The sequence below is a fragment of the Xenopus tropicalis genome, chromosome 5 (genome assembly GCF_000004195.4).
Source record: "Xenopus tropicalis strain Nigerian chromosome 5, UCB_Xtro_10.0, whole genome shotgun sequence".
In the NCBI taxonomy this organism is placed as follows: Eukaryota; Metazoa; Chordata; class Amphibia; order Anura; family Pipidae; genus Xenopus; species Xenopus tropicalis.
Genome location: NC_030681.2, coordinates 153662793 through 153688369, shown reverse-complemented (window position 1 = coordinate 153688369; position 25577 = coordinate 153662793). Strand labels below are relative to the sequence as shown.

General features: G+C 47.2%; 1 protein-coding gene across 1 annotated transcript in view; it reads right to left on the bottom strand.

The window, feature by feature from the left end:
• The window catches only part of LOC101733882 (L-gulonolactone oxidase), a 75099-nt gene extending 50492 nt beyond the window's left edge, over positions 1-24607 (bottom strand). Inside the window, exons 1-4 of the mRNA XM_031903103.1 lie at positions 24501-24607; positions 17657-17758; positions 14606-14731; positions 12224-12318 (exon numbers count right to left, since the gene is read on the bottom strand). Coding sequence (XP_031758963.1) covers positions 12224-12318; positions 14606-14731; positions 17657-17758; positions 24501-24503 — 326 coding nt within the window. The 5' untranslated portion in view covers positions 24504-24607. The remainder of the gene's footprint in view (positions 1-12223; positions 12319-14605; positions 14732-17656; positions 17759-24500) is intronic.
• Between the last annotated feature and the right edge of the window lie 970 nt (positions 24608-25577).

Genomic DNA, 25577 nt, shown 5'->3' with positions numbered 1-25577 from the left:
ATTGGAGATTGGGATAAATTATTATTATTATTATTATTATTTATATAGCGCCATCAATTTACGCAGCGCTTTACAGAATAGGGGGGTACAAAAGACATAACAGATACAATTCACAAAATTGCTTAGCAGTTACATTGGATGAGGATAGGAGACACTGGGGGGAGGGCCCTGCTCGCAAGAGCTTACATTCTATAAATGAACAACTTAATAATATGAATATGTTTGGGCTACAACTTCCTCCAACTGGCTTAGCTGGACTAGTTCCAAATTATATAGGAAGCCAAAACTGTGTTTCATTACCCCCTGGCACATATGATAAGGATTGGCGCAGCATTATACCCCAACGATGGACCAACGATGAACTCACAGTCATGAAATACTGTAATGTCTTCTGCCCTACTATGCCCTATAGCCCACAATACCCCCCAGGTCACATTTAACCCCCCCCCCATGTTCATATAAGAAATCTGTCCCCCCCCCTGGCTCCAAACATTCTGATTTCTCTGCAGAAACCTATACTTTTTATGTTCAAACGAAACCTTTTCATTCCGGCAATAACCTGACAAGCGCTGGAACCCTCGGCTTTAGGCTTAATTCCCAGTGTGATATTTAGCGAGGGAACTTGTCACAGAAGGAAACAGAGAGGTGACATTTTCTATAGAACATTCGCAGCCTGAAGCCCGGGGAGAACACGGCTCTCGGTGTATTTCAGTAGGAACCGACAGTCACACAGGGAGGCAAAGCCAATGGCCCAATGGGCAGTTTCCCAGCAATGACTGCTAGCTGCCCAGAATACAATATATACATATATATATAATAGGGACAGGCTTTAGCCGTATGTATGGCCAAGCCTTCTGGATAACAGATCTGGTACCAGTGCATGTATATGACAGAGACACTTGTACCCCCCTACATATACTATAAGTATTAAGCCTTTTTCCCCTGTCACTCAGGGGGTTTAGCTTAGAATTCTCTCTGCCGGTTCCATGTTATCGCTGTCAGACACTGACATTTATAGATGTTCAGCTCCGCAGGTGAGAGGTGGGACCCGCTGGGAGACGTGACACCTTCTCGATAAAACGTGATATCTCCTATTAATAAATCCCGCCTGATGTCTGTTTATTTACAGTCGATCTCAGGTTTATCTCCTACTGTGAGTGGCGCCTTCCCAATAGCACGGGTCTGGGTGCCGTACATTAATTGAAACATATATATAGGGGGGAGCACGAGACAAAATGCGAAATTTCTGCAAAAAAAGTGCTTTTATTTTTATGCCGTACAGTAATTATCTATATAATACATAGCGGGTACCAGCCATCTGTATATAAGTTTATTGTGGTATATACAGGGCTCATTAACTAGCGCAAGTGCTAATAAACACACAATTGGTGATGAGCAAATCTGTCCCATTTCGCTTCGCCCAAAAATTCTTTTAACGTGCGACTATTTATTTTGACGCGAGACTATTCTTTTGGCGCCCGCGACTATTTTTTTGATGCTCGCGACTATTTTTTTTGACGCAAGACTATTCTTTTGATGCCCGCGACTATTTATTTTGACGCAAGACTATTCTTTTGATGCCCGCAACCAGGGGCGGTCCAAGCCGACCGGGCGCCCTAGGCAACACGGTCGGCCAACTCCGCCCACCTCCCCTCATTAGCGGCAGAGGCAATGACCAATCTAATTGCACCGGCGGTGCGATTAGATTGGTCATTGACTCCGCCGCTAATGACAAGCGGCGGAGGCAATGACAAAGTAGCACTAGGGGTAGGTAGGAGAGGCTCCTGCCTGGTCCCCTCAATCATTGCGCCCTAGGCAGCTGCCTCTTCTGCCTACCCATAGCTCTGGCCCTGCCCACAACTATTTATTTTGACGCAAGACGCGGGTGACAATTTTTGGACGCTCTGTGAATTTTTTCAGCCGCGAATCCATGCCTGCCGAAACATTTTGCCCATCACTACACACAATGTAGCGCTATTTCCCAGAATTCCAGCTACCTGCTTAGTATAATGTGCCACAAATGATAAACCGTTGACCAATTAGAATCCTTGGGGAATCCCGTGCAATTTGGGTTCATGTTTTGCCTATGGGAGTGCGTACGAGGCCAATGTACAGGGAAGGGGTCAATGTGGAAGGATATTCCTTTTGCAGGTCTTTCTCCAGTAGCTATAAAAGTTTTTATGAATACTGACTACTGATGTTATTACTGCAATGCTGGGACAGGAACTGGTCCAAATGCCCTTTAGGAGTCAGGAATAAATTTGAAATCCTTAGGCAAGATGGAGAGAAATGGGGTTCAGGATTTAGTAGCCCAAATAGGCCATCTAGACCAGTGACCCCCAACCAGCGGCTCAGGAGAACATGTTGCTCACCACCCCCTTTGATGTTGTAGTGGCCTCAAAGCAAGTTGCCATTTTTAAATGCCTTGCTTGAAGGCAAGTTGTGAAAATACAGAGACAGGTTTGCTACAAGCAGAGCCTCCTGAAGGCCAGCAGTCACATGGGGCTACCAAATAGCCAATTACAGTCCTTATTGGTATCCCCAAAGAACTTTTTTCATGCTTGTGTGGCTCACCAACACTTTTTACGTCTGAGCGTGGCTCATGAATATAAAAGATTGGGGATCCCTGTAGGTTGAGGATCCATGATCTCAGCATGGCTCAACTCATGTTGGCAGGGTCCATGTTCCATGGTGGCCACTTGCTATTGGACCTAGTTTGTAGAATGGACAATATCTTTGTTTGTAGCTTGTGAGGAGACCATAACAACACAGCAACGCGCTCAGCGACCCCCTCAGAGACCTTTAGTCAAGGTTTTCATTCTCCTCAAGGTTCCTCAGACCTCAAGGTCTGAGGAACCTCTCTGAGGGTGAATCTTGATGTCAACAAGGAGATGTTGTTTGATCGTGGGTGTGAAAAATCAGAAGAACATGGTCAAAGGATGGATAAAGGATGGAGGACAAAGCCTTCTAAGCTCATTCTTTGCCTCGGCCATAATGGGGCTCAGGTACAAATGCACCCACAAATGAAGAGAGATGAAATGGACCCATGAGTTGCATTATCACCATTCATGAAAGATACTTGCCCCCATACATGCCCCTTGCACCAGGGAACAACCTGCTCTGATGAATACTGTGCCGGGGGGCCCCCTGAGACTCGTTGCCAGCTTGGGGGTTATGGTAGTTCCGGGGTTCCACCACTGAAACAGACTCATTTAATGAGCCTCCCTAAGGCTACGTCTGGGGCGTGGGGCTCATTCATGAATGCAAGTGCAAGCCTTAGGGAGAAACATGGATATTTTATATGCCAATTTCTGTGTTGCTATTTTGTGGGTGCTTTATGGTGGAATTCTGGGTTAAAACACTGCATTGTGGGTAAATAAAACCAGGAGTGTTAGTATTTAGTTAATTGAATCAGTGTTATTCATCTAGGGAACAAAAAAAATCCCCCGGCCTAGCGCCCACCCAGCAATTCATTAATTGCCCTTTTATACATGTGCAATAGGCCACTTCGTTAGGGCCCTGACGCCTTTTCCTGGAAAGGTGCCCCCACGTGTGACCCATATGTCAGTTTAACTGCCCCCGGGAAGTGACAGGAGATCAATGGAGAGAAGCCTGAGCGCCGGGGACAGCGCAATTCCAGGGGAGTCGAGTTGCTGCAATAAATTGACATGTTGCGCTGACAGCTCGCCGGGAACGGCAATAAAGCTATCATGGCTGCTGCTGCCCGGCCTGTCATATTCGCCCGCAGATTGATAGAAAACTCTGCTTATAACTCCGGAGCCTTCCAAGGGAATCGGAATCCTTCAGCGGCTTCTGTATCAAAGCTTTCACTTTTATTCCCTGTCCTCTAATTGCTTCTCCTTACTGTAAGGGCAGTCAGGTTATGGGGTTCCCTACCCAGAGAGGGGGAATGAGTGATTCATTGGGGGTGGGGAGGAAAGGGGATCTCACCATCAGCATAGGAAGGGGTTCCTTACTGTAAGGGCAGTCAGGTTATGGGATTCCCTACCCAGAGAGGGGGAATGAGTGATTCATTGGGGGTGGGGAGGAAAGGGGATCTCACCATCAGCATAGGAAGGGGTTCCTTACTGTAAGGGCAGTCAGGTTATGGGGTTCCCTACCAAGAGAGGGGGAATGAGTGATACATTGGGGGTGGGGTGGAAAGGGGATCTCACCATCAGCATAGGAAGGGGTTCCTTACTGTAAGGGCAGTCAGGTTATGGGGTTCCCTACCCAGAGAGGGGGAATGAGTGATTCATTGGGGGTGGGGAGGAAAGGGGATCTCACCATCAGCATAGGAAGGGGTTCCTTACTGTAAGGGCAGTCAGGTTATGGGGTTCCCTACCCAGAGAGGGGGAATGAGTGATTCATTGGGGGTGGGGAGGAAAGGGGATCTCACCATCAGCATAGGAAGGGGTTCTTTACTGTAAGGGAAGTCAGGTTATGGGGTTCCCTACCCAGAGAGGGGGAATGAGTGATTCATTGGGGGTGGGGAGGAGAGGGGATCTCACCATCAGCATAGGAAGGGGTTCTTTACTGTAAGGGCAGTCAGGTTATGGGGTTCCCTACCCAGAGAGGGGGAATGAGTGATTCATTGGGGGTGGGGAGGAGAGGGGATCTCACCATCAGCATAGGAAGGGGTTCCTTACTGTAAGGGCAGTCAGGTTATGGGGTTCCCTACCAAGAGAGGGGGAATGAGTGATTCATTGGGGGTGGGGAGGAAAGGGGATCTCACCATCAGCATAGGAAGGGGTTCCTTACTGTAAGGAAAGTCAGGTTATGGGGTTCCCTACCCAGAGAGGGGGAATGAGTGATACATTGGGGGTGGGGAGGAAAGGGGATCTCACCATCAGCATAGGAAGGGGTTCCTTACTGTAAGGAAAGTCAGGTTATGGGGTTCCCTACCCAGAGAGGGGGAATGAGTGATTCATTGGGGGTGGGGAGGAAAGGGGATCTCACCATCAGCATAGGAAGGGGTTCTTTACTGTAAGGGCAGTCAGGTTATGGGATTCCCTACCCAGAGAGGGGGAATGAGTGATACATTGGGGGTGGGGAGGAAAGGGGATCTCACCATCAGCATAGGAAGGGGTTCTTTACTGTAAGGGCAGTCAGGTTATGGGATTCCCTACCAAGAGAGGGGGAATGAGTGATACATTGGGGGTGGGGAGGAAAGGGGATCTCACCATCAGCATAGGAAGGGGTTCTTTACTGTAAGGGCAGTCAGGTTATGGGATTCCCTACCCAGAGAGGGGGAATGAGTGATACATTGGGGGTGGGGAGGAAAGGGGATCTCACCATCAGCATAGGAAGGGGTTCCTTACTGTAAGGGCAGTCAGGTTATGGGGTTCCCTACCCAGAGAGGGGGAATGAGTGATACATTGGGGGTGGGGAGGAAAGGGGATCTCACCATCAGCATAGGAAGGGGTTCCTTACTGTAAGGGCAGTCAGGTTATGGGATTCCCTACCAAGAGAGGGGGAATGAGTGATTCATTGGGGGTGGGGAGGAAAGGGGATCTCACCATCAGCATAGGAAGGGGTTCCTTACTGTAAGGGCAGTCAGGTTATGGGGTTCCCTACCCAGAGAGGGGGAATGAGTGATTCATTGGGGGTGGGGAGGAAAGGGGATCTCACCATCAGCATAGGAAGGGGTTCTTTACTGTAAGGGAAGTCAGGTTATGGGGTTCCCTACCCAGAGAGGGGGAATGAGTGATTCATTGGGGGTGGGGAGGAGAGGGGATCTCACCATCAGCATAGGAAGGGGTTCCTTACTGTAAGGGCAGTCAGGTTATGGGGTTCCCTACCCAGAGAGGGGGAATGAGTGATACATTGGGGGTGGGGAGGAAAGGGGATCTCACCATCAGCATAGGAAGGGGTTCCTTACTGTAAGGAAAGTCAGGTTATGGGGTTCCCTACCCAGAGAGGGGGAATGAGTGATACATTGGGGGTGGGGAGGAAAGGGGATCTCACCATCAGCATAGGAAGGGGTTCCTTACTGTAAGAGCAGTCAGGTTATGGGGTTCCCTACCCAGAGAGGGGGAATGAGTGATACATTGGGGGTGGGGAGGAAAGGGGATCTCACCATCAGCATAGGAAGGGGTTCCTTACTGTAAGAGCAGTCAGGTTATGGGGTTCCCTACCCAGAGAGGGGGAATGAGTGATTCATTGGGGGTGGGGAGGAAAGGGGATCTCACCATCAGCATAGGAAGGGGTTCCTTACTGTAAGGGCAGTCAGGTTATGGGGTTCCCTACCCAGAGAGGGGGAATGAGTGATTCATTGGGGGTGGGGAGGAAAGGGGATCTCACCATCAGCATAGGAAGGGGTTCTTTACTGTAAGGGAAGTCAGGTTATGGGGTTCCCTACCCAGAGAGGGGGAATGAGTGATTCATTGGGGGTGGGGAGGAGAGGGCATCTCACCATCAGCATAGGAAGGGGTTCCTTACTGTAAGGGCAGTCAGGTTATGGGGTTCCCTACCCAGAGAGGGGGAATGAGTGATTCATTGGGGGTGGGGAGGAGAGGGGATCTCACCATCAGCATAGGAAGGGGTTCCTTACTGTAAGGAAAGTCAGGTTATGGGGTTCCCTACCCAGAGAGGGGGAATGAGTGATTCATTGGGGGTGGGGAGGAAAGGGGATCTCACCATCAGCATAGGAAGGGGTTCTTTACTGTAAGGGCAGTCAGGTTATGGGATTCCCTACCCAGAGAGGGGGAATGAGTGATACATTGGGGGTGGGGAGGAAAGGGGATCTCACCATCAGCATAGGAAGGGGTTCCTTACTGTAAGGGCAGTCAGGTTATGGGGTTCCCTACCCAGAGAGGGGGAATGAGTGATTCATTGGGGGTGGGGAGGAAAGGGGATCTCACCATCAGCATAGGAAGGGGTTCTTTACTGTAAGGGAAGTCAGGTTATGGGGTTCCCTACCCAGAGAGGGGGAATGAGTGATTCATTGGGGGTGGGGAGGAGAGGGGATCTCACCATCAGCATAGGAAGGGGTTCTTTACTGTAAGGGCAGTCAGGTTATGGGGTTCCCTACCCAGAGAGGGGGAATGAGTGATTCATTGGGGGTGGGGAGGAGAGGGGATCTCACCATCAGCATAGGAAGGGGTTCCTTACTGTAAGGGAAGTCAGGTTATGGGGTTCCCTACCCAGAGAGGGGGAATGAGTGATTCATTGGGGGTGGGGAGGAAAGGGGATCTCACCATCAGCATAGGAAGGGGTTCTTTACTGTAAGGGCAGTCAGGTTATGGGATTCCCTACCCAGAGAGGGGGAATGAGTGATACATTGGGGGTGGGGAGGAAAGGGGATCTCACCATCAGCATAGGAAGGGGTTCCTTACTGTAAGGGCAGTCAGGTTATGGGATTCCCTACCAAGAGAGGGGGAATGAGTGATTCATTGGGGGTGGGGAGGAAAGGGGATCTCACCATCAGCATAGGAAGGGGTTCCTTACTGTAAGGGCAGTCAGGTTATGGGGTTCCCTACCCAGAGAGGGGGAATGAGTGATTCATTGGGGGTGGGGAGGAAAGGGGATCTCACCATCAGCATAGGAAGGGGTTCCTTACTGTAAGGGCAGTCAGGTTATGGGGTTCCCTACCCAGAGAGGGGTAATGTGTGATACATTGGGGGTGGGGAGGAAAGGGGATCTCACCATCAGCATAGGAAGGGGTTCCTTACTGTAAGGGCAGTCAGGTTATGGGATTCCCTACCAAGAGAGGGGGAATGAGTGATACATTGGGGGTGGGGAGGAAAGGGGATCTCACCATCAGCATAGGAAGGGGTTCCTTACTGTAAGGGCAGTCAGGTTATGGGGTTCCCTACCCAGAGAGGGGTAATGTGTGATACATTGGGAGTGGGGAGGAAAGGGGATCTCACCATCAGCATAGGAAGGGGTTCCTTACTGTAAGGGCAGTCAGGTTATGGGGTTCCCTACCCAGAGAGGGGGAATGAGTGATACATTGGGGGTGGGGAGGAAAGGAGATCTCAACATCAGCATAGGAAGGGGTTCCTTACTGTAAGGGCAGTCAGGTTATGGGGTTCCCTACCCAGCGAGAGGGAATGAGTGATACATTGGGGGTGGGGAGGAAAGGGGATCTCACCATCAGCATAGGAAGGGGTTCCTTACTGTAAGGGCAGTCAGGTTATGGGATTCCCTACCAAGAGAGGGGGAATGAGTGATACATTGGGGGTGGGGAGGAAAGGAGATCTCAACATCAGCATAGGAAGGGGTTCCTTACTGTAAGGGCAGTCAGGTTATGGGGTTCCCTACCCAGCGAGAGGGAATGAGTGATACATTGGGGGTGGGGAGGAAAGGGGATCTCACCATCAGCATAGGAAGGGGTTCCTTACTGTAAGGGCAGTCAGGTTATGGGATTCCCTACCAAGAGAGGGGGAATGTGTGATACATTGGGGGTGGGGAGGAAAGGGGATCTCACCATCAGCATAGGAAGGGGTTCCTTACTGTAAGGGAAGTCAGGTTATGGGATTCCCTACCCAGAGAGGGGGAATGAGTGATTCATTGGGGGTGGGGAGGAAAGGGGATCTCACCATCAGCATAGGAAGGGGTTCCTTACTGTAAGGGCAGTCAGGTTATGGGATTCCCTACCAAGAGAGGGGGAATGAGTGATACATTGGGGGTGGGGAGGAAAGGGGATCTCACCATCAGCATAGGAAGGGGTTCCTTACTGTAAGGGCAGTCAGGTTATGGGGTTCCCTACCCAGAGAGGGGGAATGTGTGATACATTGGGGGTGGGGAGGAAAGGGGATCTCACCATCAGCATAGGAAGGGGTTCCTTACTGTAAGGGCAGTCAGGTTATGGGATTCCCTACCAAGAGAGGGGGAATGTGTGATACATTGGGGGTGGGGAGGAAAGGGGATCTCACCATCAGCATAGGAAGGGGTTCCTTACTGTAAGGGCAGTCAGGTTATGGGATTCCCTACCAAGAGAGGGGGAATGTGTGATACATTGGGGGTGGGGAGGAGAGGGGATCTCACCATCAGCATAGGAAGGGGTTCCTTACTGTAAGGGCAGTCAGGTTATGGGATTCCCTACCCAGAGAGGGGGAATGTGTGATACATTGGGGGTGGGGAGGAAAGGGGATCTCACCATCAGCATAGGAAGGGGTTCCTTACTGTAAGGGCAGTCAGGTTATGGGATTCCCTACCAAGAGAGGGGGAATGAGTGATACATTGGGGGTGGGGAGGAGAGGGGATCTCACCATCAGCATAGGAAGGGGTTCCTTACTGTAAGGGCAGTCAGGTTATGGGATTCCCTACCAAGAGAGGGGGAATGAGTGATACATTGGGGGTGGGGTGGAAAGGGGATCTCACCATCAGCATAGGAAGGGGTTCCTTACTGTAAGGGCAGTCAGGTTATGGGGTTCCCTACCCAGAGAGGGGGAATGAGTGATACATTGGGGGTGGGGAGGAAAGGGGATCTCACCATCAGCATAGGAAGGGGTTCCTTACTGTAAGGGCAGTCAGGTTATGGGGTTCCCTACCCAGAGAGAGGGAATGAGTGATACATTGGGGGTGGGGTGGAGAGGGGATCTCCGTTTTTATGGGTCATTAACATGTTTTACCCTGTGAGGCTGAATAGGCAGCTGGCATACTGGTTCCGTATTGGTTCCAGCTCCCAGTCTAACTGCCTAAGCTGAATGGCAGGAACCCATATTGGCCTTGCAGAACCCAGTTATGGCTCCAGTCCCCTCAGATATATCCTTGGGCCACTGCCCTTAGATGTGCTTGGGATCCTGTGAGTTGCACCGCCCAGTAGGTATCACTGCTGGGAACCCTTACTGGGAATTCTCACTGGGCTTTCAATCACTTTTTATTACTCTGCCCTCTGCTTTTTTATCATTGATTTCTTTACAGTTCGTGCTTTTATATCCGAGAGGGGGTTTGAAGGCTGAGAGACGAGCCCTTAGTGCCGGAGAGGCTTCTGGAGATCGAAACCCATTAGATAAGGGGACTCAGTCACCTTGGGCTTCTCCCCCCGTCACCCTTCCCTATGGGAACGGCCCGTCAGATAAAGGGGACGTATAAAGGTATTTATGCCAAACTCATGCATAAAATCTGGTGTAAAATGAATCAGTTCTCTATAAAGACAGAAAGGGGTGAAAAAGAGCTGTGTGAGCGCCCCCCGACTCAGCTTGGGGTCCCCAGAATGGGAAGGGTCAGTTATAGCGTATGGCATGTGTTCTATTGACCTTGGCACCCCAGGTTACCCATACAGGTAACTAAACAAAATATATAGTACAGGTATGGGATCCCTTATCCAGAAACCCGTTATCCAGAAAGCTCTGAATTACGGACAGGCCATCTCCCATAGACTCAATTTTAATCAAATAATTCAGATTTTAAAAACTGATTTCCTTTTTCTCTGTAATAATAAAACAGTACCTGTACTTGATCCCAACTAATATATAATTACCCCTTATTGGGGCAGAACAGCCCTATTGGGTTTATTTCATGGTTAAATGATTCCCTTTTCTCTGTAATAATAAAACAGTACCTGTACTTGATCCCAACTAAGATATAATTACCCCTTATTGGGGCAGAACAGTCCTATTGGGTTTATTTAATGGTTAAATGATTCCCTTTTCTCTGTAATAATAAAACAGTACCTGTACTTGATCCCAACTAAGATATAATTACCCCTTATTGGGGGCAGAACAGCCCTATTGGGTTTATTTCATGGTTAAATGATTCCCTTTTCTCTGTAATAATAAAACAGTACCTGTACTTGATCCCAACTAAGATATAATTACCCCTTATTGGGGCAGAACAGCCCTATTGGGTTTATTTCATGGTTAAATGATTCCCTTTTCTCTGTAATAATAAAACAGTACCTGTACTTGATCCCAACTAAGATATAATTACCCCTTATTGGGGCAGAACAGCCCTATTGGGTTTATTTAATGGTTAAATGATTCCCTTTTCTCTGTAATAATAAAACAGTACCTGTACTTGATCCCAACTAAGATATAATTACCCCTTATTGGGGCAGAACAGCCCTATTGGGTTTATTTCATGGTTAAATGATTCCCTTTTCTCTGTAATAATAAAACAGTACCTGTACTTGATCCCAACTAAGATATAATTACCCCTTATTGGGGGCAGAACAGCCTTATTGGGTTTATTTAATGTTTTATTGATTTTTTAGTAGACTTAAGGTATGGAGATCCAACTTACAGAAAGACCCCTTATCCAGAATACCCTTGGTCCTGAGCATTCTGGATAACAGGTCCTATAACTGTACTGAATATATCAGGTACATGTCTAACCTTCAGTCCCCCAGTTTTGTTGGTTCTAAATTGCTGGGAGCCCCTCAACTCTGTGACCCTAAGATTGATAACTGAGCTTCATCCTGCCTGCCTGGGGCTTGTAGCGCTCAGTTCTGTTTAAGATTATTATTATTATTAACATTTATTTATAAAGCGCCAACATATCCCGCAGCGCTGTACAATAAGTGGGTTTCATACATTGGGCATACAGAGTAACATATAAAGCAATCAATAACCGATACAGGAGGGGAAGGGAGCCCTGCCCAAAAGAGCTTACACTCTACAAGGAGTAACATATAAAGCAACCAATAACCGATACAGGAGGGGAAGAGAGCCCTGCCCAAAAGAGCTTACACTCTACAAGGAGTAACATATAAAGCAATCAATAACCGATACAGGAGGGGAAGGGAGCCCTGCCCAAAAGAGCTTACACTCTACAAGGAGTAACATATAAAGCAACCAATAACCGATACAGGAGGGGAAGAGAGCCCTGCCCAAAAGAGCTTACACTCTACAAGGAGTAACATATAAAGCAACCAATAACCGATACAGGAGGGGAAGAGAGCCCTGCCCAAAAGAGCTTACACTCTACAAGGAGTAACATATAAAGCAATCAGTAACCGATACAGGAGGGGAAGGGAGCCCTGCCCAAAAGAGCTTACACTCTACAAGATCAGCCGGTCCTGCTGATATGAAGGTAAGAAACTGCTGAAGGAACATCATGGTTGGGTTCCCTACAGACGGGGAAGATTTGAGACCCAGTCCATGTTCTACTACAGTAACTCTTGTACTAGGTGTAAGGGTGTTGGGTGGAATTGAAAACCAGGAATAGTCTCAAACATCATCCTGTAATAGCCTATTGGAACTGCTGGCCTTATGGGCCACTCAAGCAACCAACATGTATATATGTATATAGCTGCCAATATTCCCACCGTACTCACTTGGACAGAGCCAGGCCGCGCTTATCCAGCTCCTTGTTCAGATCGGTGAGGAGCATCCCCCCTTCCACTGTCACCTGTTTCTTCTCCTTATCCACCTGCGGAACCAGAACAAACAGACCCAGTTGCACTTGTGTTTCATACAATAACCCTACACTAATTACTATAATGACTTCGAGTTAAGTGGAATCATTTACAATTAATTAAAATAACTAACGAGCAGTGAATGAATGCTGGTGTAGCCGTAAGCAGACTGATTATCTCCCATATTCTGGATTATTAGGAATCTCGTGACACATTCATAGATAAACACAACTGGGCTCATTTATTAACACTGGGCAAATCTGTTCCCTGCAGTTACCGATAGCAACCAGGGCTGCCATCGGAGGGGGGGGGCAAGAGGTGCTGCAGTCAGGGGCCTCTTGGCAGATGGGGCCCCAAGAGAAGTAAAGGTGGGATTCCTGGTGAAGGGTTTGGGTGGATTGTGGGTGAGGTTTGGTATAATGGGGCAAGTTTTGGGTACATTAGGGGCATGATGTGTATGTCCTACCATTTTTGTTTGGGAACATTGCCCAAGTACCCATGGGCCCCATAGTGGGAAGGAACGTGCCAACTCAGTAGTAAGGGGCCCCGTGGTTCCAAGCTTAGGGAAGCACCATAATAAATGGCTATTTGCCAAACTTTGCCCCTTACCAACCCTTGTCCCTCCTTCAATCCCACCCTTCCTGCTCTTAGAAGCAAATCCCATGGAAACCCAAAGGCGGCCATACACGGGCAGTATATGTGACCCTTCGACATCCTCCCCAACCCATATCTGGTGTAAACTTGGCCACATTGGGGGCCACATAAGCCCATTAAGCTCACTGACGTAGTCTTCGCTCTGACTTTTCATATCCCCTCCATTGTAATAGGGTTATTTGGCTCTGGGGCCAAACAATCGCATTAGCCAGATATTGGCCACCCAAGTTGGGCACATCGGGGGAGGCTCGTTTGGTGACCCCTCAGATCTTACCGTGTATGGCCGCCTTAAGAGTTTGACCCTCGGAAGAAACCCCTTTCCTTATTAACTCCAGGAATCAGTACAGACTTCTGTAATCTGAATGAGTAATTAGTTAATGAGCTACACCTGGCTCCTAACGAGCTGAAAGGAGGAATTATCTGCCATCGTTACTGTACAGAGGGACTTTAGCCTGCAGCTGATACAGGAATATGTAACTCATCAGGGGGCATCCGGCCAATTACGGCTCCTTAATGTTCCCTTTCCTACTGCCGAGATGTTCTATGGCTCCGACGGGCACTGATTGGCTTATACACCGCAGTGCTGCACCTGTCCCACCCCTTACTTACGGACCAATCACAGGGGGACAGGGGGGCTCAGTAGAGCAATGATGGGATTCATTCACTCCCATTAAATCAAAGCGCTTCTTGGGCAATGACATTTATAAATTATAATTGTTTGCATAGAAGGGATTGGGCTCAGTTAACCTTTTATTCTTGAACCAACAAATGTATTTGTAGCTGTAATATTGGTGTGTAGGCGCCATCTCAGTGCATTGTGCCTGAGTCTGAGCTTTCAGCCAGCGCTACACATTAGAACTGCTTTCAGCTAACCTATTGTTTCTCCTACTCCCATGTAACTGGAGGAGTCCCAAGCCGGACTTGGATTTCTTACTATTGAGTGCTATTCTGATACCTACTGGGAGCTGCTATCTTGCTCCCTTCCCATTGTTCTGCTGATCGGCTGCTGGGGGTGAGGGGGGGGATATCACTCCAACTTGCAGCGCAGCAGTAAAGTGTGCCTGAGTCTGAGCTTTCAGCCAGCGCTACACATTAGAACTGCTTTCAGCTAACCTATTGTTTCTCCTACTCCCATGTAACTGGAGGAGTCCCAAGCCGGACTTGGATTTCTTACTATTGAGTGCTATTCTGATACCTACTGGGAGCTGCTATCTTGCTCCCTTCCCATTGTTCTGCTGATCGGCTGCTGGGGGTGAGGGGGGGGGATATCACTCCAACTTGCAGCGCAGCAGTAAAGTGTGCCTGAGTCTGAGCTTTCAGCCAGCGCTACACATTAGAACTGCTTTCAGCTAACCTATTGTTTCTCCTACTCCCATGTAACTGGAGGAGTCCCAAGCCGGACTTGGATTTCTTACTATTGAGTGCTATTCTGATACCTACTGGGAGCTGCTATCTTGCTCCCTTCCCATTGTTCTGCTGATCGGCTGCTGGGGGTGAGGGGGGGGGGGGATATCACTCCAACTTGCAGCGCAGCAGTAAAGTGTGCCTGAGTCTGAGCTTTCAGAAGGAGCCGGTGCTTCACATTAGAACTGCAACTTGCAGCGCAGCAGTAAAGTGAGACTGAAGTTTATCTGCCGGTGACTGTACCTTGAGGATTCTGTTCATCTTATCCATTCGGATCATAAAGTCGTCGGTGCAGGCGATGTCCGAGGGAGAGTGACCTCCTCCCACCACCTTGACTCTTTTGCTTCGCTGACGAGCCAGATCTAGAATCTGAAATACAGACAGAAACTGGTTAATCAGCGTCCAATCAGCTGGCCAGCAGTGCCTTTAAAGGGAAACTACACCCCCAGAATGAATACGTAACCAACAGACAGTTTATATGATGTTAAGTGACCTATTAAAGAATCTCCCCAAACTGGAATATATATATCAGTAAATATTGCCCTTTTACATCCTTTCCCTTGAGCCGCCATTTAGTGATGGGCTGTGAGATCACCTGACAGGAAGTGACGCAGCTCTAACCGTAACAGGAAGTAGTGTGGGAGTAAAGGGCAGAACTTTATCTAATCATTGGCTTTGGATTTGGGGTGGATAGGTTGGATGTGGACAAGTTACTGGCCCGTGGGTGGGAGCTATGTCTTTGGGCTGGGCCTAGATAACAAATCCAAGATGGCGGAACACTGCTGAGCTGAATCCAATCGCACTACTCTAATTAAAAAAGGGTTTCTGGTTAATGGAATAGATTTCCCTGGTCTTTTAATACTCTAACTATATACTGTGTGAGTTACTGAGCCACATGGAGGATTGTGGGTAACAGTTATACAGTTGCGCTCACCTAATCGGATGGGTAATTGATGACGAAGACAATTATTCTCTTATGAAGCCAATATAATCGCAGCAGAAAGTTCATTCATTAAATGTTGGCTAATAAATGATTTTTATAGGCACTGATAATTGAATATTTTGACACCATTTTTCTTTAAATGAATGTTCTGCAGATTTTTTGGCGCTAGTGGGGCGCCCAGTGTTCTAACATATATCAGTTCTAGAGCAAACACCGCTCAAACGACCCTTGGATCCCCCATCAAGGACAATAAAGTGCAATAGTGTAGTGAGGTCTGTACTGAGCTGTAAATGGGGAACCCCCCAACTAAGTATTAAAGGAGAACTAAAGCCTACTAACAACCCCAGGGCCCCTCCATAGAAAGAGGTGCCCCCCATGGCAGCTTGGGATGGGGGAGGAGAGTCTTTGGATGGGGGCCTGGAACTTAGGGTCAGCTCTTCAGACAAGGAGTCCATCATTGCATATTTAGTTGCAAGGAAGATGAAGAGCAGGAAGACAAAAAAAAGAAAAAAAATGAAGACCAACTGAAGAGTTGCTTAGAATGGGGTCACCTATGGCAAAACAGACGTCAGCAGTCCCATAATACCCACAAAGTACATTTGATGCATTGCAGATATCTGATTGGTTGCTCGGGGTTACTGGACTATTGCAGTTAGAATCCCAAAAGCAAACCCCTGATTGGTCACTTTAGGCTACTGGTCTCTCCAGGCTCTGGGAACCAAGGTGCTAATAGGAATTATAATTCAGGTACAGGTATGGGATCCTTAATCCGGAAATTTGTAATCCAGAAAGCTCCGAATTAAGGAAAGCCCGTCTCCCATAGACTCCATTTTAATCAAATAATTCAGAATTTTAAAAATGATTCCCTTTTCTCTGTAATAATAATACAATACCTTATAAATGATCCCAACTAAGATATAATTACCCCTTATTGGGGCAGAACAGCCCTATTGGGTTTATTTCATGGTTAAATGATTCCCTTTTCTCTGTAATAATAAAACAGTACCTGTACTTGATCCCAACTAAGATATAATTACCCCTTATTGGGGCAGAACAGCCTTATTGGGTTTATTTCATGGTTAAATGATTCCCTTTTCTCTGTAATAATAAAACAGTACCTGTACTTGATCCCAACTAAGATATAATTACCCCTTATTGGGGCAGAACAGCCCTATTGGGTTTATTTAATGGTTAAATGATTCCCTTTTCTCTGTAATAATAAAACAGTACCTGTACTTGATCCCAACTAAGATATAATTACCCCTTATTGGGGCAGAACAGCCCTATTGGGTTTATTTAATGGTTAAATGATTCCCTTTTCTCTGTAATAATAAAACAGTACCTGTACTTGATCCCAACTAAGATATAATTACCCCTTATTGGGGCAGAACAGTCCTATTGGGTTTATTTAATGGTTAAATGATTCCCTTTTCTCTGTAATAATAAAACAGTACCTGTACTTGATCCCAACTAAGATATAATTACCCCTTATTGGGGGCAGAACAGCCCTATTGGGTTTATTTAATGGTTAAATGATTCCCTTTTCTCTGTAATAATAAAACAGTACCTGTACTTGATCCCAACTAAGATATAATTACCCCTTATTGGGGGCAGAACAGCCCTATTGGGTTTATTTCATGGTTAAATGATTCCCTTTTCTCTGTAATAATAAAACAGTACCTGTACTTGATCCCAACTAAGATATAATTACCCCTTATTGGGGGCAGAACAGCCCTATTGGGTTTATTTCATGGTTAAATGATTCCCTTTTCTCTGTGATAATAAAACAGTACCTGTACTTGATCCCAACTAAGATATAATTACCCCTTATTGGATGCAAAACAATCCTATTGGGTTTAATTAATGTTTAATTGATTGTTTAGTAAACTTAAGGTATGGAGATCCAAATAACGGAAAGACCCCTTATCCGGAATACCCTTGGTCCCGAGTATTCTGGATAACGGGTCCTATACCTGTATTATGGACCACGTCAATGATGCCTGCAGACCCCAGGGGAGATAAACACAGGCAATAAGAGTAACACTTTGGCTCCAGAAGAGGCATTTTTATATAGACAAGTAATGGGTGGGGCAATAGAATCATAATACAGTATAATATGTCATTAAATCTTAAATATCATGGGTTTAATAGGTGCTGCAATAAAGAAGCTCCTAACCAATAACATAAGAATATTGGACAAGAAGTTTTCACGTGAAAAACCATAAAATAACTTTTTCTCATGGAATTGAATCTGGGCCAAAATGTCTAAGATTTGGAATCTATGGCCCTGGGGAAGGTTTGACATGTACAGGGGAGGTATAAGTCAATATATATATAATATTTATACTCACTTCCTTTATTTCCTCGACACACGTGGGCTGGAAGTAGAGCTCCGGGCTGGATCCGTAGGTCTGGGCCCAGTTCTGGAACTTGTAGCCTCCGCGTCCGACCACCTGAAATAAATCCCATTGAAACTGAGCGGAACGTTCCGTGCCCTGGGCAGAGAGCTTTATTGCATTATTCCCCAACTGATTGAACTATTGGTTTAGATACAATATTCCAAAGGGACCCTCTATCCCAGGTAATTACCCCTGGGGCCCCTTGCTAACCTGCATTCCTAGGCAGGGTCGGACTGGGGGGTGAAGGGCCCACCGGGGCCCGCACCCATAGCCCGCACATATGGCCCGCACCCATAGCCTCTTCCCCCCTGGAGGGGCCCCCCTAACCCCCCTTACAGGGCCCCCCACCCGAGTGCGGAAATTGAATGCATCGGGGCAGGAGCGGTCGGGTGGGGGGAGCGATGCAAGGGTGGGGTCTGGGCTGCCTGGGCCCACCGGGGCCCAGTCCGACCCTGTTCCTGGGGACAACAGGGGCCACAAGTCTCAAAGCTTATGTGCTTGTCCTGTGAGCTACAGTCAAGGGAGTAGGGACCTTTCTGTTGTAGGCGCCATAACTCCAATGGAGCCCGGGGTATAGCAAATAGGACTCGGGACACAGGACATAGTCATGCCATAGAATGTCCTATTCCTAGCAACTTTGCAATTGGTCTTCATTGTTTATTTATTATAGTTTTTCTCAATTATTTCCTTTATATGTCTTTCCAGCTTTCAAATAGGGGTCACTGACCCCGGCAGCCAAAAAACGATTGCTCTGTGATCTTTATTATTATTATTATTGTTATTTTATACTACTGCCTGGTTGCTAAGGTAAAGAAGACCCTAGCAACCAGATAGCTGCTAAAATTCCAAACTGGAGAGCTGGAAACCCAATTGTTGGCAGGTTTTTTCACCCCGTGCTTAGCGCTTGCTTATTATTAACCCTTCCACAGCCCTGTTTGCATATTTGGTTCGGTATTCAGCCGAATGTTCCATGAAGCATTTGGGGTCCCAAAATAGTGGGTTGGGTGCCGCCCCACAAGGTACAAACTGTTCCTTTTCTCTTTGCTTTATAGACTATAGTAGTGATGAGTAGTGATGAGCAAATCTGTCCGAAAAGTTATCGCCGTTTCGTGAATTTTATGGCGAACCAAATGGCAATAAAATTCTCAAAACAGTGAAAAAAATTTTTGTCGCCCGCATATATTTTTTGTTGCCCGCGTATATTTTTTTGTCGCCTGCCTATATTTTTTGTCGCCCGCCTATATTTTTTGTCATCCGTGTATATTTTTTGTTGCCCGCGTATATTTTTTTGTCGCCCGCGTATATTTTTTTGTCGCGACCGCGCCCAATTAGAAATTTTTCTAAATCGAAATTTTTCGATGCGCAAAGAATTTTTCTGTGGCAAATTTTCACGGATGTTTAACAAAACAATTCGCCAATGGGGAAATGTGGAAATTCGCTGCGAATCCATGCCTGACGAAAAAATGTGTCCCCGTCTGCCGGTGACAGTTGCAGAGATGTATTCCTCTAGTGAAACATTTGGATTTGCTTGTAAATACGACTCCCGCTTGTTTCCCATCACCGCGCCGTAGGATCCGGCGCCAACCTTTGCTCCAGTCACATAAGAATGGAAATTGAATTTCCCAGCCGGCGAGAGATGATTATACGTATCCCTTTCTGCGCATTTAATGCGCCGCGTATCTACAGAGAGGGAGATACGTCCCTAACAGCTTGGCGCTCACACTTTTATGCCCGGATAGAATGGAATTTCCATGAAACCCTTTGTTACAGAAACAGCCGAGTATTCGGTGACAAAGCACAAACGCTGCCATAAATCAAAGGCGGCTGACAGGCGAGCCCATTGGCCCCGCCACGCGCTCATTCTCACTGTAATAGGAACAAAGCTGCTGTTGACTGGAGAACTTTCAATCACTTAGCGAACGCTCCGTGTTGGAGGCAGTTAAGCGCCTTATTTCAGCGAGGATTTGCACAACATGATAAGCGCTGATAGAATGGAAATTGTATTCGAAATGACGTGGAATCCAGACTGATCCCCCGAGAGCTGGCGGATAATAAGCCCCCCCCGCCCCATTCTGCTTCTGCCGAGTCGTATTCACTCAACTCCAATGGGAGCAGCTTTGTGCTGAATATCCTTACTGTGCAGACAGATATTAAAGGGGTGCTTTTTATAGTGTTTGAATTGTTTGCCTTCTTCTTCTGACTCAAAAACCTTCTGGGAGCCAAAACCAATTGCCCTAGTAATGGGCACCGTTTAATGTGGAGCTACAGGCACCATGTTCGATAAAGATTTATGGGCATATGGGCATCCCCTTCCACATGGGGCTATGGGCATCCCATTCAATTATGAATTATGGGCTTGCACTTCTATTGGGAACTTTGGTTAAACCTTTCAATCAAAAGTTATAGGTAACCCTTCTATGTGGAGCTCTAGGCACCCGCTTCCAAGAAGAGTTATGGGCATCCCTTTCCACATGGAGCTATGGGCACCCGCTTCCAAGAAGAGTTATGGGCATCCCTTTCCACATGGAGCTATGGGCACCCCATTCCAAGAAGAGTTATGGGCATCCCTTTCCACTTGGAGATATGGGCATCCCTTTCCAAGAAGAGTTATGGGCATCCCTTTCCACATGGAGATATGGGCACCCCATTCCAAGAAGAGTTATGGGCATCCCTTTCCACATGGAGATATGGGCATCCCTTTCCAAGAAGAGTTATGGGCATCCGTTTCCACATGGAGCTATGGGCACCCCATTCCAAGAAGAGTTATGGGCACCCCATTCCAAGAAGAGTTATGGGCATCCCTTTCCACAAGGAGATATGGGCATCCCTTTCCAAGAAGAGTTATGGGCATCCCTTTCCACATGGAGATATGGGCACCCCATTCCAAGAAGAGTTATGGGCATCCCTTTCCACATGGAGATATGGGCATCCCTTTCCAAGAAGAGTTATGGGCATCCGTTTCCACATGGAGCTATGGGCACCCCATTCCAAGAAGAGTTATGGGCACCCCATTCCAAGAAGAGTTATGGGCATCCCTTTCCACATGGAGCTATGGGCACCCGCTTCCAAGAAGAGTTATGGGCATCCCTTTCCACATGGAGCTATGGGCACCCCATTCCAAGAAGAGTTATGGGCATCCCTTTCCACATGGAGCTATGGGCACCCCATTCCAAGAAGAGTTATGGGCATCCCTTTCCACATGGAGATATGGGCATCCCTTTCCAAGAAGAGTTATGGGCATCCCTTTCCACATGGAGCTATGGGCACCCCATTCCAAGAAGAGTTATGTAATGGAGGCGGAGCAATTACCCCGAGATATGGGCACCCCTTTCCATATGGAGCTATGGGCATCCCTTTCCATATGGAGCTGTGGGCACCCCTTTCCATATGGAGCTGTGGGCATCCCTTTCCATATGGAGCTATGGGCACCCCTTTCCATATGGAGCTATGGGCATCCCTTTCCATATGGAGCTATGGGCACCCCTTTCCATATGGAGCTATGGGCATCCCTTTCCATATGGAGCTCTGGGCACCCCTTTCCATATGGAGCTGTGGGCATCCCTTTCCATATGGAGCTATGGGCACCCCTTTCCATATGGAGCTATGGGCATCCCTTTCCATATGGAGCTCTGGGCACCCCTTTCCATATGGAGCTGTGGGCATCCCTTTCCATATGGAGCTGTGGGCATCCCTTTCCATATGGAGCTATGGGCACCCCCTTCCATATGGAGCTGTGGGCATCCCTTTCCATATGGAGCTATGGGCACCCCTTTCCACATGGAGCTGTGGGCACCCCTTTCCATATGGAGCTATGGGCACCCCGTTCCATATGGAGCTATGGGCATCCCTTTCCATATGGAGCTATGGGCACCCCGTTCCATATGGAGCTATGGGCACCCCTTTCCATATGGAGCTATGGGCATCCCTTTCCATATGGAGCTATGGGCACCCCATTCCATTTGGAGCTATGGGCACCCCCTTCCATATGGAGCTATGGGCACCCCCTTCCATATGGAGCTATGGGCACCCCCTTCCATATGGAGCTATGGGCACCCCCTTCCATATGGAGCTATGGGCACCCCCTTCCATATGGAGCTATGGGCACCCCCTTCCATATGGAGCTATGGGCACCCCCTTCCATATGGAGCTATGGGCACCCCCTTCCATATGGAGCTATGGGCACCCCATTCCATATGGAGCTATGGGCACCCCCTTCCATATGGAGCTATGGGCACCCCCTTCCATATGGAGCTATGGGCACCCCCTTCCATATGGAGCTATGGGCACCCCATTCCATATGGAGCTATGGGCACCCCATTCCATATGGAGCTATGGGCACCCCCTTTCCATATGGAGCTATGGGCACCCCATTCCATGGGTGATCACATCTGTGTTCAGATGTAATATGCTTATTTATTCTTAAAGATAATTGGTTCATTTGCCCTGCCTTAGCCACTCCCACTACTCATAGCGAAATGAAAGAAAGACCCCGCCAGGGGAGGGTGTAGTAAATGTAAATAAACCCGGCAGATAAAGGGTAATTCAGTAATTCAGAGACTATTGCCTAAGTGTCTCTCTAGAATCCCGGCCATAAAGCAAAGCTGAGTTGTACGTTGTTATCTGAAAGGAAGTACTGACCAAATGTATAATGTTCTTAATCAATTTTTCAGTTTCAAGTTCCAAAATGAATTGAAGCAGCAGATGTAATGGAGGCGGAGCAATTACCCCGAGATATATGGCTGCCGGCGTCGCCCCTACGGCCGCGTCAATATTTAGTGCGTATCCGGCCGTATGATTTACACACGGGGAACGCGCGGCTTCATTTTATTAAGTGATATCCCTCACACACACGGAATCCATAACGGGGAGCGCTCCCCCCAGCGCTGCCCCCCGAGATAACGAGCGATGTTTTACTGCCGCTTCAATTACCCAATGTTCATTTCCAGTGGATTCAGCAGAAATAATAAATAATTGGGGCGGGGGGGGGGGGGGCAGAATCATTTTCCAGGAAGAGACTATTTGATCAATTTCTGAGGATGGGATTGCTTTATGGCTGGAGATGGTGGGGAGGGGGGGGGAGGCTGTTACCATGGCGGAACCTATGTATAAATCATCCTTTATTTATATAGCACCTTACAGAGATTATACATCATTCCCATCAGTCCCTGCCCCAGTGAGCTTACAATCTAAGGTCCCTATCCCATTCCCATCAGCCCCTGCCCCAGTGAGCTTACAATCTAAGGTTCCTATCACATTCCCATCAGTCCCTGCCCCAGTGAGCTTACAATCTAAGGTCCCTATCACATTCCCATCAGCCCCTGCCCCAGTGAGCTTACAATCTAAGGTCCCTATCCCATTCCCATCAGTCCCTGCCCCAGTGAGCTTACAATCTAAGGTCCCTATCCCATTCCCATCAGTCCCTGCCCCAGTGAGCTTACAATCTAAGGTTCCTATCACATTCCCATCAGTCCCTGCCCCAGTGAGCTTACAATCTAAGGGCCCTATCACATTCCCATCAGTCCCTGCCCCAGTGAGCTTACAATCTAAGGTCCCTATCACATTCCCATCAGTCCCTGCCCCAGTGAGCTTACAATCTAAGGTCCCTATCACATTCCCATCAGTCCCTGCCCCAGTGAGCTTACAATCTAAGGTCCCTATCACATTCCCATCAGTCCCTGCCCCAGTGAGCTTACAATCTAAGGTCCCTATCACATTCCCATCAGTCCCTGCCCCAGTGAGCTTACAATCTAATGTCCCTATCCCATTCCCATCAGTCCCTGCCCCAGTGAGCTTACAATCTAAGGTCCCTATCACATTCCCATCAGTCCCTGCCCCAGTGAGCTTACAATCTAAGGTCCCTATCACATTCCCATCAACGGTGATTAAACAAAGTCTGAATGAAATGCAGGTAATGGCGCTCAGGTCCAATAAGCACAGATATTAATGAATATATTGGCAATGACACGGGAGTAAATATCAGCATATTTAGAAAATACCATCTAACTTGTTAGGCAAATAGACAGATGGCAGTTGTGCGACTGACAAATTCTAGTGGTGCCGTTGCCCTTCGCTCTCTGCTGTTATTAATGGCAAATGTGCGGCCGAACAGCTTGGAGTTAATTCCCCGGGGGACATTTTTCCCTGCTCTTATCTCTCACTTATCTCTACTTTGTATTACATAGCGCTGCTATATTCTATCCCAGGGGACCCCAACCTTTCTTACTCGGGAGCCACAGTCAAATATAAAAAGACTTGGGGAGCAACACAAGCACCATAAAAGTTCACGGAGGAGCCAAATAAGGGCTGTGATTGGCTATTAGGGGCCTCTATGCACCCTATCAGCTTACAGGGGCTTTATTTGGTAGGAAATCTTGTTTTTATTCAACCAAAACTTGCCCCCAAGTCAGGAATTCAAAAATAACTCCCTGGTTTGGGGGCACTGAGAGCAACATGTTCCCCCCGAGCCACTGGTTGGGGATCACTGCTCTATCCTATATACATATATGTATATAACTAAATGTTAGCTTTCTCGAGAACTACTAGAACCATAGGGATGCTGTACCTGCCCACAGATAAAGCAGACCCTGTTATTAAATAAATAAGTAGTTGGTTAAACTATACCTATACACACACTGCTCCCCTGACCTGAAGAGCTTACAATCTACTGTGCGATGCCCAGTGCTGGCTTTTGTTTCAGGAATATCTCACTTTATAATGTAGAGAACATTCTATTTTCCCAAACCAAATGGCCCAGAGGAGTAAAACGTTGCCGGGTTTGTAATCCTATTGCACTTACCATTGTATGTTCTGCTCCTCGGCCCTTAAGCTGAAATACGTTGATGATGATGATGATGATGATGGTGATGATATTCCCAGAGCCGCACAGAGGAACAAGAGATCAAATGTTTTCTCCTTGGATCTTTTAACGGGGGGAAGAGAAAGCTGATGACTAAGTGCCTGGTCAGGGGACGTTAGTTAGAGATTCATGTTGGACATGGATAATATGTAACTGTCCGACTTCTACTCACCCAGAGCCCCAGGGATTCCCTACCAGGCTGTTATGTAGGGGCCCCTTAGGGACATGAAATGGACCCTTTATAAATGGTCTGCAATGGCCTTTTAGTAGTTTTGTCTGTAGAAAATGGGATAAATAATTATATTACAGGTATCGGACCCTTTATCCGGAAACCCATTATCCAGAAAGTTCCAAATTATGGAAAGGTCATCTCCCATAGACTCCATTTTAATGAAATAATTCACATTTTTAAAAATGGTTTCCTTTTTCTCTGTAATAATAAAACAGTACCTGTACTTGATCCCAACTAAGATATAATTACCCCTTATTGGGGCAGAACAGTCCTATTGGGTTTATTTAATGGTTAAATGATTCCCTTTTCTCTGTAATAATAAAACAGTACCTGTACTTGATCCCAACTAAGATATAATTACCCCTTATTGGGGGCAGAACAGCCCTATTGGGTTTATTTAATGGTTAAATGATTCCCTTTTCTCTGTAATAATAAAACAGTACCTGTACTTGATCCCAACTAAGATATAATTACCCCTTATTGGGGGCAAACAATCCTATTGGGTTTATTTCATGGTTAAATGATTCCCTTTTCTCTGTAATAATAAAACAGTACCTGTACTTGATCCCAACTAAGATATAATTACCCCTTATTGGGGGCAGAACAGCCCTATTGGGTTTATTTAATGGTTAAATGATTCCCTTTTCTCTGTAATAATAAAACAGTACCTGTACTTGATCCCAACTAAGATATAATTACCCCTTATTGGGGGCAGAACAGCCCTATTGGGTTTATTTCATGGTTAAATGATTCCCTTTTCTCTGTAATAATAAAACAGTTCCTGT